The sequence below is a fragment of the Coturnix japonica genome, chromosome 7 (assembly GCF_054131305.1).
Source record: "Coturnix japonica strain WE chromosome 7, WE-NBRP24, whole genome shotgun sequence".
Lineage (NCBI taxonomy): Eukaryota > Metazoa > Chordata > Aves > Galliformes > Phasianidae > Coturnix > Coturnix japonica.
This window is the reverse complement of record NC_140669.1, coordinates 14844248-14863178: the sequence shown is the minus strand read 5'-3', so window position 1 is coordinate 14863178 and position 18931 is coordinate 14844248. Positions and strand designations below refer to the sequence as shown.

Below are 18931 nucleotides of genomic sequence, written 5' to 3'. Positions count from 1 at the left end.
GATGTGTGTACCCGGTTATGAACTCTGCTCCCCTTGGCCGGGGGAGGCTGGAGGACGGGATGAAGGCAGGAACTGCATCCTCCCTCCTGGAACGGGACACGCTGTGGCCCTTTGCACTGCCAACAAGGGGACGCATCCCACCAAGGGCTGATAGGGGACTGAGAGCACAGCCATCGCTGGACTGCCCAGTGTGGGGCTGGAGTGAGCCCAACCCAGATGTGAGTCTGGACAGGGATACCACAGTTGGTGGAAGTGAGAGCAAGCAGGGAGTAAGCTTCTGTAACTCATTTAACTCCCTTGCAGTTAAGAGATCCCATTTTACTCAATCAGGGCAGTTCACCCATTGTTCATGGAAGAGCCAAGGGCTATGCATGCCATTGCACACCTTTACAACAACACGCTGTGCCCAGGATTCGCCAATGTAAGCGGTGTGAGTTGGGTCCCATTGAGCTTCCCTGGAGCTGGATCCTGGAGCTGACTGTCAGTGGGGCTGAGCCTCACATCTGCACTGATCTGAGGGGCTCACCTCTCCCCCCCACACACACATTTGCACTTGTCTAACACAGTGCTGGAACACAGCTTTCCCTCACTGCCAACAAAATGATTTTTCTGTTCCTCAGCTCCTGTGGGTCGGGCTCTGCCCCTGTGCGTGTTCAGGAGATCCGCTCTGCACACCCACCTCCACCCCTTACTGATGCTGTGCCTTCTTTACAAAACTACATAAAGGTAAAGAGCTTTTTCCTCTTTCTCCTTTTCTTCCCAGACCTCTTGAGCCACAATCGTGACCTAGACAAGGTGTCCCATCCGAACTTTTAACATCACTGCAAACCTAAAGGGCTGAAGCAGCATCTCCCACCCCCTGCCACCAGCACAAGGCTCCTCTGCAGCATGAGAAGAGACACACAGCGAGGAGCCATTGTCTAAAAACATAATTTAATGTGATATTTCGGTGAGTGTGGTCAACGACTTGAGTTCTTTTGCAGACAGGAACAGGTTTGACGTTAGTGACATCATCATTCACACGAGCATCGCATTGCACAGAAAAGTTTACATTTGACCCCATACAAATGAAGTAGCAGAGGGAAAAAACATGGTCCAGTGCCACATCATGAATAATCCATCTGAAAATTCATCATTGTAATTAATCTTCATTGACAAAAAAAAAAAAAATCGAGCGGTTCAAATGCTGTGTATGGCACAGGCGGAACTCTGAATCTCTGATACAGTGTAGGAACCGCTTGGGTTTCTGGCTGTAGGTTTCTGGCTGTGGGTTCCTAGTGTGACACAGAACACTGACATGGGGACGGGGGGTCAGGGGAAGGGGGCAGCCAGGGAGGGGTCGCGTTGTTCACGTGTATTTTGTTTCCACGGGAAAATTAGAAAGAAAAACACAGAAACCGATAACGAAGCTGAAGTGACCCGCGGAGAGCAGCAGGGAACCGCGGCACAACGGGGGTCTGAGCGGATGCGCTGGGTCGGCTGAGCCACGTCGCTCACCGCGCTTTAATCGGGGTATAAAAGAAAGCCAGAGAAAGTGCTGTACTTATTGTTGTTGCCCCCGTGCGCCTTGCCTCCGTCCAGCTTGACGTACACCTCGTCACCGGAATCCAGGTGCAGCACCACGCTGTTGCTGGCGTAGTCGTAGTTCTGGTCGGCGTCCTGCGCGATGGCGCTGGCCCGCACCTGCGGCACAGCTCTGTCAGCCCCATCCGTGCCCCCACCGCTCCCCGCCCGCTTCCCCCTTCCCCCCATCGCGGTCGTCGGTGCGCGCCGGCCCCGACGGCGGGGGCCGCTCGGTGGGAGCGCGGCGGGGCCGGGACGCGAGCACCCACCTGCCCGTTCTTGCAGAGGTCGGCCCACATGCTGGTGCCGTCGCCGCCCCGCATGAGGATATGGTAGGTGAAGAAGTAGATGCCGCGCACCTGGCAGGTGAACTTGCCGCTGGTCGGCTCGTAGTGATTGCCCAGGTTGGTCACCACGTCGTCGAACTTGAGCACCTCGTAGCCCTCGTGGGGACTCTTCAGCCCCACATAGAAGGCGATGCGCGGCCCCCCGAAGGCAGCGCTCAGCCCGCCCGCCGCCTCGCCGCCTGCAGCCGCCCCTCCGCCGCTGCCGCCGCCGCCCGTCCCCGCCAGCGGCAGCCCGGGCAGCCCCGGCTTCCCCGCGTCCCCTCGCTCCCCCGGCGGCCCCCGAGGGCCCGGCGGTCCCGGCTCTCCGGGGGGGCCGCGGGGTCCGGGCTTGCCCGGCCGGCCCGGCTCCCCCTTGGGTCCCTGCGCGAAGGGCGGCGGGGGGTTTGCCCCCAGGTCCTGCAGGGCCTCCACGGCGGCGGTGCTGCCGGGGCCGGGCGGGCGGGCGCCGCTGTAGGGGTCGCAGATCATGCGGCAGGTGCCCATCATCTCGTAGTGGGCACCGCTCTCGGCGGGCGCCTGCAGAAGCAGCAGGGGCACGGCGACGAGCAGAGCGACGGCCATGGCCAGGGCGAGCCCGGCGGCGGCCAGCAGCCGCCTCCTCCTCTGCCAGAGCCGGGCGGCGAGAGCTAGCAGGTCCTCCTTGCCTCCGTGCGAGGTAATGGTGGCGCGGGGGCCGGCCGCTCCCTGCGGGGGGGGACGGCGAGAGAAGGCGGTGAGCCCCCCGCCGCCGGCGCCTCCCCGCTCAGCCCGCTCGCCCCGCCATGCCGAAAGCCGCCGCCCCGCTCCGCTCCGCTCCGTTCCTTCCGAGGGGGCGCGGAGCCCGGGGCGCCCGGCGGGGCAGGGCCGGAGCGGGGGCGTCGCGGAACGGCCGCCCCTCGTCGCCGCCCCGACGTGCGGGGGGAGCGGAGCTGACCCACCTGCGGGGCCAGCACCGCTCGCCGGGGCCGCGTGCGGTCAGCTGCCCCCGCGTGGGGCGGGCCGAGGCAGGGGAGGGGCGGCGGGACGCTCCCCGATGCCCCCCTGCTGCCCCCCGGATCCCTCTCTCGTCCGCCCCGTCCCGCCCGCCCCTCGCGGCTCTATTCGGGGATTCTCAGGCGCAGCCAACGAGCGGCCGTCTTACGCGCGGTGACATCGTCCCCTCGGCTCCCGCTGCTCCTCCCGTCCGGCCGCGGCCGCGCAGAGCCGCGCGGAGAGCAGCGCAGCGGCACCGCACGCCCCTTCCAGCTCAGCGCCCCCCCCCACCTGCCTGGTGGGAGAGAGGCGCTGCGAGGAAATACCTTCCGCAGAATTCACGTTGTGTGGGTTTCCCTCTGTGTGTTGGCTCCAAACCAAGCGCTCGTGGGATTTTTGTGGTTTTTTTCCCACCTCCCTTCCCATAAATTGTAATTCGTTGCCTTTGATTTTCTGATTAAGTGGTGGTAGTGCGGTGGGAACTCTCCCAGCATTGCGTTCCTCCAGGGATCTGGAGTCGTGCACAGCAGCGGGGCCAAGGTGGGGGCATGGGGACCGTGTGAGGTCCAGTGAGACCTCTGCACTTGGGTGGGAGATGGGGGAGTTCAGAATGGGTGCTGCATGGCTGAACACAGTGCTGGGACCATTCTGTGGGCTCTCCTTGGCGTTAAGGAGGGGACAGTAGGGCTCTCCCAGCAGGCATGAACCTGAGGATTGCATCTCTCGCTCTCCCTAGTGTTATCCTGGAGTCACCCAGGTTTCACTGTACTGCTGCTGAGGTTAGGATTAAGCCCGGGCCCTTCAGAACTGTCTGAATCTTCCATGTCTATATATGTAAAGCTGGAAGGGGAATTAATCCCACAAATGCAAAGCCTTTCCCCGTGTGTCGTACTGGAGGTCTATGCTGGACTAAGGGTGTCTATTACACAGCACAATGCCGCTTAGTGTTTCAAGAGGCAAAGTTGTGACAAAGCTGTAAATCCTCTTCCTCTCTTCTGAATTAACAGTTGCATTCTACACTGTTATTATCAGCCCCCACACTTGTCCAAAGCCTCATAACGTGACTTCTAATCAGTGTTTGTGTTTCAGCCTTAGTCTAATTTTCCATATATTAACGGCATTAAATACAAATACATCCGCCAACAAATCACACTGCTTTGTTGATCATCCCTACTGACGCATCTGCTAATTTCCCTTTTGTTCAGGAATTTGTCACTAGCTCGGCTCTCCCTGTGTACGTGAACTCTCCCTGTCCCCCCCACTGCGCTCTGCAGCCCTCACCAACATCTCTAATCTGTTTTCCAAAGGCAGCTTCCACACTGTCGTTTTGCTAAACCTTTTTCTGAATAATTAAGTTCCCATATCATTTTGGCTGTGGTGCGACTTCCCTGTTTCCATCGGCTCCCTCCTCTAATGAGGTGGCCGGTGCTGAGAACTTTATTCCGAGCGGAGCTCACAGGTCCCTCTGCAAAGCCGCAGTAATTTGTAGAGCAGCATCTGCTTTGCCTGTGGATCAGCACGGGCGGAAGCAGAAATGTGCTCCAACTTCCAGCAGAACAGTTCTTAATAAGGCAAGTTAAGCACGCAAACAAGCAGGCAGAGGAGATTACGAAGATATCGGCGCTGAGGTGTCCGATTCCAGCAGTTTTGTTTAGGAATAATTTAATCACTGCTCTGTAATGCAATGAGAGGGACTGAGCGCCTCGTTAATCCCACTGTCAGATTGCTTTAAGGTAAAGAGTGACTTCAGTATTGTCTCCGGAAGGATCTGTTTCAGCCCTAACGCAGCAGGTGCCCTCAAGGTAGCCCTGTAGTGGTGAGGTGGTTGCTGCCACCAGTCCTACACTGTGATATATCAGGGGTAAAAGCACTGTGATCTGGAGATCCATTTTTCCACCTGGAACTGCTGCTTCATTGGGTCCATGTCCTTCCCACAGCAGCTGGCTTTGTGTGGCTTTCTGCAGCCACAATTGATGAAGGTTTTTGGGTGACGTTGCCCTCTGACCCCCTGAAGTGCTTCATTCTTCCCCTTTCTCATATCACAAGACTCACAGATTTTTATCATCGACTGAATAAACTGTCTGAAACTTTGGTAGCACATAATGTATGCACTCCTGATGCTAAAGTGCTCAGATCTCACTAGAACTAGATTCAGGGTGTGTATGATATGATTTCCGTTCGCAGCGTATAGAATGCAAAGATACTAATTGCTTCTACTTGATAACATGAATAAGTTTATTTATCACCTGCCGCCATCCATCCCCACAAACATCGCTCTCTTGGTTTTGACCCACCCTGGGGTTTCTGGCAGCAGCACGGTGCTGAACTGAATGCCACTGAATGTGGAGGAACCCTTAGGGGAGGTCTGGGTACCCATGCCCTAAACAGACTCAGAGTGAGGGCAAATTCAGCCCTCCTTCCCCAGTCCTCTGCTTCTCAGCGTGCTCTCACAAACTGCTTGAGAAGCAGGTTGGCCCTAGATTTGTCTTGTTCAATTTGTCTCCTTGGATAACTAACGCTTTTCCAGTGTGACTGCTGGGATAACTCCGCACTGACGATACAACCAAGCATCTGTTTCTGTAATTGAGCTGGGGCCTTCCGTACAACATACAAATGATGAAAGCACATTTCTGGTAAACATCAGATTAACTCCAAGCGGTGAAGACTGACATTTTAACAGGCAGTTGGATATCAGGGAATTTGGAGATCTAGCAGGAGGGAGAGATCCTCCTGTGCCTTCTGAATGTAACACGTGCACATTTGGTCAGTGTGCAGGTGGATGAGACCAAATCCATGGCAGAGTCTCTTGCTGAGCATCTCATGAGCAGTGCTTCGAGCCTCTGTGACTTCTGAAGAGGGAATGGGAAAGCTGGAAGGTCGGAGAGCTAAAATCAGCCCCGTTCTGCATATCCCTTGTCTTCATTTAGCAACGTTTCCACACCCAACCATTAGGCTAATTATTTCTATTCTGTGAAGGGAAAAATTGCTGCGGGGATTTGATGTGCAAGGGCAGCTGGTTTAACCGGGATGAAAGACAGACATTATAAACACTTCTGAAGCGCATTTGGGCTTCCCTCTGGGAGTCAACTAAACCTGCAGTCAGGTACCAGAGAGAATTCATCCCCTCAAGACAAAGACAAGAATAAAATTAGGAAGGAATAATAGCCAAATCCGCAGGTGTGCCAGATGGCATTGAGCGGACATCTGTGGCATCACGTTCTGCATCCACCATCAACTTTTACTATACATCCCTCAAAAATTAAATGCATCCCTCTGATAATCGGGTAGCATAAAAAGGGAGATGTGAGGGTCAGAGAGCCAAAGCCAAGCATGTTGGGACACATGCCTTTGGGATGCTCAGCCATCAATAAGCAGGCTAACAGAGGCAGATATATTTGAAAAAGCCTGGTTAACTCAAGAGAAAGGTTCATAAAGATGGCTCCATGAGACTTAAAGGTTTGATTAAAGCGTAGTAAAATTATCCCAATATATGTAGTCATCAATGATGATTGATCCGATATGAACGCAAATTAAAAGCATGACAATGGGCTTTATTTAGAAGCATTCTGACCTTTCTCGTATGACTCGTGTCCTGCCGTCTCGTTACTTGTCACTCTCAGTCACTGTATCTCGCTTAAATGAGAAGTGTAAGCTCTCCAGGGCATAGGACTGCATCTTTTTTTCATCTGCTCTGTACAACAATGCGGCAGGGAGACTCCTAAAACTGTTACACAAAACACAAACAGAACATTTTAGCTCCAGCTTTGCACTTGAGTGAATTCATTCCTTTGCCAGGAAAGAAAAATACAAACCTCTTGTGTGGGTATCAGCAGGAAGTTCTTTGTTCACGTAAGCCAAACGTAGACTAAATCACAACCATGGAATAAGCAGAGATCTCCTTGGCGATGAGGTTTATTAGATTCTGGTGTGTTTCCTGAGGGAGAGCAGTGGAGGCTGCAGCGCTTGGGGTTCAGAGGGCAAGGCTGGGCAGAGCCAGTGATTGCACTGCAGGGCTCCATCCCCACTGGCAGGAAGATGGATGCAAGACCCAAATGGTCTTTTCTGTTTTGCTCCTCTATGATCCTTATAAGAGAGATTGATGCTGACAGCATCCAGGTGGCGCGCCCATGACTCAGCTGTCACGTCACTGCTTACAGCTTAAAGCCAGTGAGTCAAGGAATGAAAAACAGGTGGAAGGAGGAGGAGAGCCCTCCTAATGTGCTCACCTCCAGCCATCTCTCATCGAGCAAATGGAGCCAATTGCAGACCACGGAGGCGAGGAAGAAGGAGAGGCAACGACAGAAGGAGCGGCTGGTCACCTTGCTCCAATGTTAGCAAGTATCCTCCGTGCCCTGTATGGTGTGGAAGATAAGCCTGGAGTGAGTTAATGTGCTTCTCTGAACCAGAAGTGCCCAAGTTATGTGGTTGGTCTGGGGCCTGCTGAGACTTGTGAGCATACTGTGGCTGAAACAAGTATTAAATCCATCAAGTTCAGCTCAAGTTAGGCAGGAAAGGTAACCTCACGGATGTCTGGCTATGTTTTTTCATCAACACAAGGATTAATGCTACATGTCTGACTTCAAATAACACCCTCAGTTTTTTCTGAGAACGTGTCCTCAATGCACTAGTGATAGCAATGACACTTTCTCTAAAAGACAGCAACAAGACTCCTTGGAAGCAAACTCTTAGGTTCACATGTGCTTCTGAGACATGGCTGTGCCCAAGTTCTATACGTGGGCCTGATTTTTCACTGCTGCCTTGCCTACAAGGTATCCCTTTTGTAATTCATGGCAGCAGAAGGTCACTAACATCTCTAGAGGTGGGTACTCCCCACTGTCACTGCTGTGGACAAGATCAATGACTAACACATGGGAATCTCTGCAGGAATGGAAACTCCTCAACTTCCCCAAACCATCTGTCCTCCCCAAAAAAGCCATTTCACAATGTTTGATTTTAATTTTCCCACTGCAGGTAACCTCTGATTCCTTGTCTTATCCATTATGAAGAGACAGCACAGGTGATTCCCAACACACACACACAAAAATGCCAGCTCCATCCATGTTGAACTTCCCATTGAAACACCCAGGAAAGGGCAAGTCTTCACTCTGCTAACCCCTTTTATCACAAAACAAGGCAACTACTTCCTCCTGAGGAGCTGCAAACAAGTGGAGTATCGGATTCCTGGCATCATCAAGAGTCCTAGCTGCATCTCGATTTAACCACATTAAGCCTTGCTGGAGGCTAAAAGACATCATCTGTCTGCATGCCCCTCGCTGCCTGCTCACTCGCTGTCTGTGCCACCTAGGATGCAAGTCAGGCGGTTCTTTGGTTTTCAAACCTGACTGCTTCCAGTATGAATGACACATCGTGTGGTGACACAACTGCTACAGGGTCTGCAGGAATTGTCTGAAAGCCAAGAGCTCTGTCCAAAGGAAGGAAAAGTGGCAAGGATATAGTTATGTGAAGTGAATGTGTAAAAGACATCGACTCTGAGTCTGCAAGGCACAGGAACTGAAAACGTGTACATTTTGTACTGTCCCTGCCAAGTAAGCCCATTTTAAAAGTGCTAAATCATGGCACTGGTTGTGGTGAGTAATGAATCTCGATCTTATTGTGCAGAGCTGTGATGTGCAGAGGAACAAGGAGAGGAGCTTTCAGGCTCAGCTCAGTTTGCATGGCACTTGGGACAGCAAAATGTGAACCAAGGCTTAGCACCAGTGAACGCTGCTTACAAATGAGAAGTGTTTGCAATTAATTACAGCTTCATTCTCTATTCAAGTGTATTTAAAATTACTGTTTGTTAATGTAAAGTGGACCGTCTTCTTTCCAGCAATTCAGAGGACATTCAGAATATCTGGAAACCAAGGTTATTAGTGCAAGTTTTAACACTTCCAGAGAATATATCTCATAAGCAGCAGAAATATTCCAGGCAATGGCCGAGGCATCCAGCATGAAACGGATGACATGGGGACCTCAGTGCTGTGAAAATGGCTTGATGTGAACATCTCCGTTCAGCAGACAGCGATGGACTGCTGCTTGGCCTCATGGGTTTCAACACAGGTTCTCAGAGGCCCAAACGGGCCAAATGCTGATTGAATCAGGAAGTAAAATTGGATGCCAGTGATTTATGGGGCGTGCAGGTGGTTGCCCACTTTAATATATGGCACGTATGGCATGAGAGTGTTAATTGAACCTACACTGTAAAAAATTATCTCTATCCAAAGTATGGAATTACCTGGGAGGATTTATGCAACAGACATAAAATCCACTGGAAACAGTCTAACCTTTGTAAGGCTTAATAAGTTTTCCACTTATTTACAGAAGTGTCTTAATTTATGCAAAATGAATGCCAGAGAAAATGCTATAGATTTAGTTGGAACCAATCTCTTGCTATTTATAGACCCACATGGCCTTATTCTGCTCTGGTTTACATCAGGAGTAAAATCATTTGATTGGTTCCCATTCAACCTCTTTTACATTCTTCATCCATCAGCACATCTTACTCAGTGCACCTACAGCCCACACAACATCACCCTGTCGTTTTCCACAGCTGTATCACTGAAGCATCTCAGTTTCTGCCATATGCTCATGAATGCAACCTTAAAATAACCCCCAAGACTCATGTGGGGTTGTTAACTGCAGGTGCTCAATAAATGAACTCCAGCAAATCTTGCTGGACATCTTTCAGATGCCGTCATCCCATCCACCCCAATGTCACAGAATCATAGAATCATTTGAGTTGGAAGGGACTCTTTGAAGGTCATCTGGTTCAACTCCTACTGCACATTTGGCAGAGGGAAACTGGGGCTCCTCCAGTTCCCAGCCCACATTCCCCAAGCAGGCAAAATAATGCAACATCAAATCCTACTGCTTCTCCAGAGGTGGGTATATATACTGTGTATCCCCAGCAAAGGTGCCAGTGACCTGTGATGTTGGGAAGGCTCAGGCCTGGTGCAAAGCATGTGCTGGCACCCAGGAAGCCATCCTGTATCCCGAACCATGTAGCCATTTGCATTTTTTGCTCTCCCTTCTTCATTTGCTCATCACATATCTCTCAACTTCCTTCACAAGCCAGTGCTACTGCTGTCTCAAAGGGCGACACAAAGGACTTCAAGTGCTCCCTGGCAAGGAACAGCCCTCACCTTATGGGCAAGTGAGAGCACAGGGTGGGGACAGTGGGCAGGAAGGGGACTGGAGATGCGGCCGTTCCGGGCTGCAGGCCAGCATAAAGCACTCCTTGTGCAGCCCCTAGAGGGAGTCCCTATCCCAGGCTTTCTCTGCCAAGAGACTCAAGATCAGTACCAACCTTTTGGAGGAGAGACCTCTACCACGTCGTGGACTATCTCATCTCCTCACCTTCAGCAGCATTTCTGCTTTTTTTTTTTTTTTTTTTTTTTTTTTTTTCCTTTTAATACTGTTGGTGTCATTTTCCCCACCTGAGCTGTGTTTCATTCCTCCTGTCCTCCCTTCTCTCCATCCCCTGTTCCAGCTCCACCAGGGTTCCCTCACATCCCCAGATCCTAACCCAGCACTTCTGGGCCCTGCTGGGTCCTCCTGGTGCTCAGTGGTGTGACAGATTTACCAGGGCTCAGAACATCACCCAATCCAACTTATGAGATAGGGCCTGCAGAGCTCCGCTATCAAATTAGAGCTTCACTCCAAAGCATGGGGCTTCTTCCACCCGAAACAATTTGTCTAATATAGATAAATCATCTGCTTTTCTATAAAATTATTCCCAAGCGTGAGTGCTTTCTTTCAGCTGAAAATTTACATTGGTACATATGAGCAAATCTATGTGACCATCTGTACACATCAGCCACGGGATGGAAATCTTTGAAGCGCTAATGTTTGACAAAGTCCTCATCAACTGGAAACTCGAATCTCATCATGGAAACCCTTCAGAAATCTCAACTGTAGACATTGCAGTCTGTATTACTTAGGATGGTAAAAGGACTAATTTGGACATCGTTCTGAATCACAGAGAAATTTGATAGCAATAATATTTCATTTACTCTTCACTCTACCAAAACTCCCTTTCAAAGCAAAGTGGCATTAGCTGAAAGCAACGTTTTACAGTTAAAGAATAATAACAATAATAAAAAGATCTTTGGGTTTATTTTCTCAACCAAATGGCACAGATCTGGGCTGTGTTTTGAACCACACCAAAGCCTGCCCTACTGTATGGGAAATCACAGCTTGAACCACTGATTAATCAGCTGAGGCAAGTGTTGGGTCAGCTGCGGGAGCACAGGTGAGAGTAATCTAGCTGTGCTCCTGGAAGGGGTGAACTTCGACTCCACCTCCTCTGAGACCTCATTTAAGGGCCGACCTCCACTGAGGCAGCATCTCTTGGAGATTGCTCCCCTGTGGTGACTGTCTCAGCCGTCCAGTCCAGGCATTGACACTGGTGAGTTTTCTTTACTAATAACCTTTGACTATTAATGTGGTGTAGGGAGCCTGCTTTGGCAGGGGGGTTGAACTTGATGATCTCTAGAGGTCCCTTCCAACCCCTACAATTCTGTGATTTATCACCATCTTGGTCAACATCTTTATATTAGCCACCTTTACACCTACACCCTGTGCAGCACTGGGGTGTCACATTGTCCTTACAGGACAACAGCCTACTGGGGCTGTGCCACACCTGTGCAGCAGAAACCAGAAAAATCCAAGTATTCAGGTCCTTCCCTGTGCCTTCCTGCCAAACTGGCATCTGGGGACCTCAGCATCAAGCAGTTTCAACACCACCAAGTTTATGCAGCATCTCAGTTATCCTTTAATGGTGTACTTACTTTTTCTCAGAAGAGAGTAGTGTCTAATCATGTCAGGATTTTCTTAAGCAATTCTGCCTCGGGGTGAAGACTGCTTTTTGTACCACAGCAATAGATCTGTATGGCTTTAAGAGGCAGATTCTCCTAACACTCAGGGCCTGGCTTAGAGGAGGCTCCTGAACTGATTCTGTCAAGAAGGGTTTGCATTTTCTCCAGGGCTAGTTAGGAAAGGGGAAAATCTAAATGCGTTTTGACATTTGTATTTCGAGTGTTATCTGTCAAATATGCCAGGGCCAGATCACAAATTTCCTGAAGATTGCTGTGGCTCTCCACAATATCAATAGCAACCTGGAGCTCAGGCATGACCCGAGCAGAGGGCACATTTGCCGAGTGAAGGGATAGATGCTCCCTGGATTGAATCCCTCAGGTCTGTTATTGATTCCTCCTGTGACATCAGGCAGAAGTCCCCATCGACCACAGAACAATGGGGGAGGATTTCTGGTAATCCAGCAGCACCTGATTAGATCTGCCTTGAGATCTGCCCACTTCATAACACTGCCATTTCCAAAGCACCGTGCCCTAGCACTTGGGTTTAATGTCATGCAAAATCCTAGTGTTATATGACATTAAAATTCATTGTGTTGGATGCATTTCTAGGTTTGATGTATTGGCACTGCTGGCAAAACAGGGAGAGCTCACTGAACGCAAGATGTGTTTAGCTACATTGTATTAGCTACATTGATTTGTAGAAAGGCAGCGCACAAATTGATGGCACACTGTACTTGAACGTTGTAAGTAAAGCACCAATGAAATGTAATGCTGTGCAGAGCTGTGAGTTGTTACCGGTATATTAATAGCCAGGCTGGACTTGGTTGAAGAGATGTTTGTGCTTGCTGCTGAGTGCTCTTGGGCTCCTGTGCAGCAAGGTGACACTGCTCTGTCCAACCAGGGGGGACAGCTGATGTGTGCTCATCCCAGGGTTGTCCAAGGATCGTCAGTTCCCTAAGCCCTGTTGTAAATGCCATCAGCCATTTAATTAGGGATAATTAGTCACTGCCCCTCATCTCCTCTAAATTTGTGTGGGCTGCAAAACCAAAGGTTTCCAGCCTGTGCATTGAGCTCCTGGGTAGCTTGGATTACCCATAAGTCCTCTTGCCCAATGAAAACCTTCACATCACATCCAGGTCTTCTCCCTCCTTGTTTAATCTCAATCAGTCCCAGCACCTCCCACTCCCCAGCCTGTAATTTACCCTGCATAGAAGCACTGAGCCGCTGTGATCCTTCCTCCCCAGGGGTCACAGCATTCATCACTGCCACTGTGAGCAGGAGGCATTGGCCACCACAAGATTGATGGAGTCCCTGGAGTGTAGGTGGGACAGCGAGGTGGCACACAGCACGACTCTGAAAACATTGCTACCATCCATTTCATGGCACTGATGGATCTGAATACTGGCTGTGTTCCTGTTATGAATAGTCTACTAAATTTATGGGACTTTTAAGATCCATGTTTTAGCTATAATCCCCCTTTCCTACCAAAATCAAATGCCTTCTGAATCCTCTGTCATTGCAGACATCACAAATAGCTAAAATAACCCATCAATAATAAGGAAATACAAGGGGTAGATTCATTTTTTTTTTAGCATCAGCAGGATGCCAGGATGCAGAAGCAGCTGCGAGTGCTGCACAGTGACCCCATGCCTGCACTGCTGGAGGCATTGCTGCAGAGCCAGATGGAAGCAGTCCTCTTTTCTAAACTCGGGATCAGAAGGTTTGTGCATCCCAGACACTGCAGATGAGCCATGAGGGACACGAGGCAGCAAGGGTGTAGGAACCTCCCTTGTAGAACAGCAGGGATGTTCCTGGAGGCAGATCATCTCAGCACACAGACCTGAAAAATAAAACAAATGGCATTCCTACACCAGAAATGCTCCCAGCACATGGCAACACAGTCAGCAGCCCCTTGACAGCCCCAGTTTCAGCCCAGGGTTATGAACAGACCCAAGATGGATGCATGCCCACTTTGTAGAATCACCAAGGTTAGAAGAGCAGTGAAGTATAGTGGTTTGCTTTAGCTATGGTAATGGGAGGACGGTTGGACTAGATGATCTTGTAGGTCCTTTCCAACCTTGTGATTCTATGTGTCTGCGATTCTAAGTGTCAGCTATGGGATGTGTACCAACAGACTGAAAGAAAATTAGAGCTGAGGGTTTGGGACTCTCACTCACTGTCACTTTATCCAAATACCATTTGCAGAACTTGTCCTTCATCTGAGATCCTAGAATGCAAACTCATAACTTCAGACATTCCCTTCCATCAGAGCATCTCCAAGCAGAAATGAAGTCATAATCCCTGGAGGTGTTCAAGAAATATGTAGTTGTGGCACTGGGTGACATGGTTAGTGGGCATGCTGGGGACAGGTTGGGGTTGGACTAGATGATCTTACAGGACTTTTCCAACCTTAATGATTCTACAGTTCAAGTGTAGCTGGGATTTAACACCTTCCTGTCAGGGCTTGTGATGCCCAAGGCCACAGTGCCTGGCATGGTGAGAGATGCTCAGCACTGCTGGACCAGCCCTGGAGGGCATCTGGGATATGGCAGGGACAGTTGGTACATGGCTGTGATATGGTGGGACACGATGGGGACATGGCTGGCACACAACTGGAACACAGCTGGAACACAGCTGAGACACCGTATTGGCTCCTCTGCCTCCACTGGCTACAGCCAGAGACTCACCGAGGTGTATTGCTCTTTGCCTGTAAATACCTCAAAGCATTTCCCCTTGATGGACGCATTTGCGGTATAAATAGTCATGTCCTCTTTATTTCACTCCAAGGTTTAATTAATATATAAATCAAATGCTTATAAAACTCACAAATGCTTGGGAAGATGTAAAATTTAATTAGTTTGCCCACACAACTCCATATGTCAACTGTTAGCTCAATTACTCTTCACCATGAAATACTGACTGCGCTTTCCCATATTAGTAATTTCCTTCTATCTCCGAGTCATGCTTAATCAACACCCTGAACCCAACACACACACTCCTGTTAAATTAAATATTGAGCACAAGGAGCGGGAGCCTCCTTAATGAAATCACAGCTGGATTTTGTTCTGCAAACCGCTCACAATATTGGAGCAGATCATGGTCCTAAGGGCATAGGGCCCGTCCTCCCCAACCCCAGCAAAAAGTGCTCCCAAAGTCCCTTCCCCTGGACACCATGGGACACTGTCCTGCCTTCTGGGGGGGCACAGGGATGGGGATGGGGACAGGAATGGGGATGGGGACAACAGGCACCAGGATGGGGATGAAGATGGGGACGGAGGTGAGGATGAGAATGAGAATGGGAATGGGGATGGAGGGAAGGATGGGAACAGGTATGGGGATGGGGATGGGAATGAAGACTGGGATGGGGACAGGGATGAGGATGGGTAGATGGGGATGTGCGCATGGCCTCGTGGCCAGCAAGAGACACAGCCTGAGCCATTGGGAGGAGGATGCTGGTCACTGGATGTGCTGTAGAAAAGGGTGTAGCTGCCAAGAGGAAATTAGGAAACCTGGAGAAAGCACTTGAACTTCAGCCTTTCGTTTCCTATTAGTGCTATGAATAAGAACTATTCATTTTTCCTAAAACTATTCCCTTAACAACTGTGTTTTCAGTAGCTGATGCATAAGCTGCCAGCATCACCTGCCCCATGCACAGCACAGAGACCCCAGCCCCAGCCTGATGCACCAAAACACCCAATTCTGACACTCTCTGGACAAATTAACGTCCTTCTGTCAGCAGCAATAATGCTGGGAACATAAAAACACGTTATGAAGCTCTCACATTTTCCTATACATGGGCTAAATAAGCTCATCAGATTGGATCAGAACCCCATTTCTCTATGGTTTGCAACCCTCTTCCAGAAAGGTTACAGTTTCAATGGGAAATCACTTTGGGTAGTTGTTACTCATTTATTTATTTATTTATTTAGCTGTCCTGATATAAACAGAACTGGAACCCAGATACAAAATAATATGATTTTCACCCTCCAGTTTCTTTCTCCAGGCAACTAGCTTGTTTCTTTAATCCAAATTAGCTCTTCATATTCGAGTCTCACTTTATTTAATCTTCTTTTTCAATTAAATTCAATTGTCTGTGATCTTCTTAACTTCCTATGCTTCCCTGCATTGCTAATACAGACAAATTCTGCATTTGTGCCTTTCACTTCCCTTTTATTTTTTGCAGTTTTCTTTCGGCCTGGTGATGTGCTGCTGAACAACAGCTCTTCCTCTCCCTGATGCCAGCCAGAGCAATGGCACACCTATGCCATCCACACGTATGGAATGGTTGCTACATTGGAGGTATTTGGAGGTGGGACGCCTTTTTGCACCAGACAAGCTCCTCTGACCCAATATGGCACCAATGCCAAAGGAGAAGATGTGTCCCACTGCTTCTTGAGGAGTCCCAGGCAAGTCTCCAGGCTCAGCTGGTTGGCCAAGGGTGGATAAGGGATAAGGTACGAGCTGGTTGCCTCTATGGAAAGGCACTGATGTTGCTCTTTGCCTTTCTAGATGATAAATGGAAGTGTCTTATGTAAAGCATGGTTTGAACCATTGGTTACCAGTACTGATGAACTTCAGGCAAGATGATGCTCTGGACTTTGGGTGTCTAATATGTAAAACACTGAATGCTGAATGCACCATGGCACAGCTCCTTGCCGTCTGTACTTGTTCTTAAGAAACCCTTTTCTTTGGAGTGCTCCATGACAGTCAGCACAGGAGCACAGCCACCATCCCACATCAGCTCCACCACCTCCTGCAAACATACACCACCCTACAGCCCCCAGGGATCCCCACCTGGATAGGGACCTCGGGGCTCATGGAAACTATGACAGAAAGATAGAAGCGACTCCCATGTGCATTTCAAAGACCAAAAGACCAGAAGGCAAAGAAGCAAAGCCCACAGTTTTATTATAAGCAGAATATATAGGAAAGCAGATGCTGTCCATAGCTTGCTGCCATCAGGGATCGTAGATTTCCAATAAGAAATCCATGGGGGAATCAGACATCACTTTGATGGTTCACAGGGATGCACCCACAGTCAGACCCATAACCTGAGCCACCACACTGCACCAGGGGCAGGAAATTTGGGCACACTCTGTAAATCCCTGCAAAAACCAGGTCTGCATGGGAAGAACAGCCCCTTCATTACTGCAGCACTTGTGGAAGCTCTGATGATTAGGAGGTTCTGGTGTTCTGGAAATCAAAGTGATTTCTATTCTTTTCATTAATTAATTCAGGCTTTTATCTATGAAAGTGAAGTTGAATCAAGGCTCCGCTCCGGGCAAAGAGCAGCAATGTGCTGTTCTGGGCATGGGGAGTCAGCCACAAAGAGAGCTGGTTCAAAAACAGTGGTCCAAGCCATGTATTATAATTCACCCACACAGGTAATTAACAGAAAACAGCCCCGACACTGTTGGCAAGGAGCTGCCTGGAAATGATGCTCATGAAAGTAAAGCTCTTTTCAACTTCCATGTTTTATTCTCAGTGTTTTCTCTTTTCCCTACTAGATGGCGCCTGCAGACAGGCAGCTCCAGGCTGAGCATCGTACAGGGTCCACCAGGAAGGGCTGATTGGTAACATACTTTTTTCCTCCATAAAGCCACGCAGCTGCCATAGTGATAACTGGAGCAGAGCCACTTAGTGGCAGGAGTCCATTCTCTGGCAGTGCTGCATTCATTAACTGTGTTCTCCCACTGACCTCTCCAAGGGATGCCAGAAGCCCCTGGCTGCGGATGGAGGGTGACACAAAACAGAGCAGAGTGGGGATGGTAGTAGCACTCCTTAAGCTACAAAGTGGTGCCAAGGATGAATGAAGGGGCACCTAGGTGTGTGTTATCCTGTTGGGCACTTCTAGATTAGGCATCCCCCCAGGTACCACTTGGGTGCACTCAATGATGCTGAATCTCTGGATGGTTCACCCAGAGCTAAAAGGACACCCAGAGCAAAATGAAGAGCGTGTCCCTGAGCGATGTGCTCATCAATGTGCCCCTGGTCCTGGAGACAGGGAGCAGCAGAGGGGAGGATGAAGCGTGCATTATCTCCTGTATGTGGATTTGGGGAAGATGGAAAATTGGATGATACTTTGGGGACACAAAGGAAAAAAGAAGAAGAAGAAAAGTTTACTGTTTTATGAAAAGGGAGTGAAATTGCAGAAGTCAGAGGATCTCAGCACTTTGGGATAAAGGAATGTCAGAGGAGCAGGTGCTGCTAAAGGCAAAGATGGGAATTCACTGCAGCCCTGAAAGTAGAAAGGAACCAGGTAAAGGGAATCTCAGTGACTGAGGGAGGGAATGGCATTGACTGAGGGTTCTATAAATAAACTAAAAGGGCGAGAAAAGGGCAAATGTGTCCTTTATATGATCATAGAATCATAGAACAGCCTGAATTGAAAAGAACCACAATGATCACCTAGTTTCAACCCCCCTGCTATATGCAGGGTTGCCAACCACCAGAGCAGGATGCCCAGAGCCACATCCAGCCTGGCCTTGAATGCATCCAGGGATGGGGCATCCACAACCTCGTTCCAGCAATGATGCAGGAGGACAGATAACAAAATCCTAAAGGTGCGGCCGATTTCAACGATTTCTTCCCTCGAATCCGCACCAAACGCCGGCTGTAGCACGGCAGTCACATCACCAAGACACGCAGGACAGCTGGCCACCTTTACCTGCTGCTGGAGAGTCCCACAGCCCGCACCGTCACCTGTGCTACCGCCGCAGGACGGCAGGGGCCTCCGAGATCAGTTTGAAAAGCATCAGAGCGGCGGATAAAGACATAAATAAAGAACCTCCCGGGGAAGGGGCTCCAGAGGGGTCTGTGTTAAATCCCCGAGGATTAATAACGCTCTGACCGCGTTATTCGCCCTCTCTCTCCCGGCAGCGTGGCACTGCGCTGCCGCAGGGAGCTCTGCGCCGTCGGGGCGAGGCCGGTTATCAGCCCCGCTCCCCGCTCACAGCCCCACGAGCAGGTGCACGGCCCCTGATAGCACGGCCACGGCCGCACCGAGCCGCACCCTCCATTAAAACGAAACGCTCGCCGGCTCCGAAACGCCCTTAAACGTGGAGAATTAAGGAGTCCTGCCCCGAACGGGTCCCACGTCCGCCGCGGTGCCCGGCGCTTGACCTCGGCGCGGGGCTGCAGCGGGGACGGGGCTGGAGGGCGTGCGTTCCGCATCCCCCTCTGCTGTGCCGAGCAGCGGCACACCGAGCCGTGCCCCCGGGGCGTGCCGGGCCGGGCCGTGCCGTGCCGTGCCGG

The 18931-nt window shown here is 50.2% G+C and overlaps 2 protein-coding genes across 3 annotated transcripts in view; both read right to left on the bottom strand.

Moving 5' to 3' along the window:
• Nucleotides 1-916: 916 nt before the first annotated feature.
• C1QL2 (complement C1q like 2) lies at nt 917-2924 on the bottom strand. Of its 2 annotated transcripts, XM_085553309.1 has the most exons (3): nt 2828-2924; nt 1833-2594; nt 917-1683 (listed from the first exon to the last, which is right to left on the bottom strand). In XM_085553309.1, exons 2-3 carry the CDS (start codon nt 2469-2471, stop codon nt 1504-1506), a joined length of 819 nt encoding a protein of 272 aa, XP_085409435.1. In that variant the 5' UTR covers nt 2472-2594; nt 2828-2924; the 3' UTR covers nt 917-1503. The 2 variants fall into 2 exon arrangements, with proteins under 2 accessions (XP_085409435.1, XP_085409436.1); XM_085553310.1 differs by lacking the exon at nt 2828-2924 and having other exon boundaries at nt 1923-2815.
• A 10325-nt stretch (nt 2925-13249) lies between these two features.
• Nucleotides 13250-18931, bottom strand: part of C7H2orf76 (chromosome 7 C2orf76 homolog) — a 39343-nt gene continuing 33661 nt past the window's right edge. Inside the window, exon 4 of the mRNA XM_085553324.1 lies at nt 13250-13517. Within this exon, the coding sequence (XP_085409450.1) occupies nt 13255-13517 (263 nt within the window). The 3' untranslated portion in view covers nt 13250-13254. The remainder of the gene's footprint in view (nt 13518-18931) is intronic.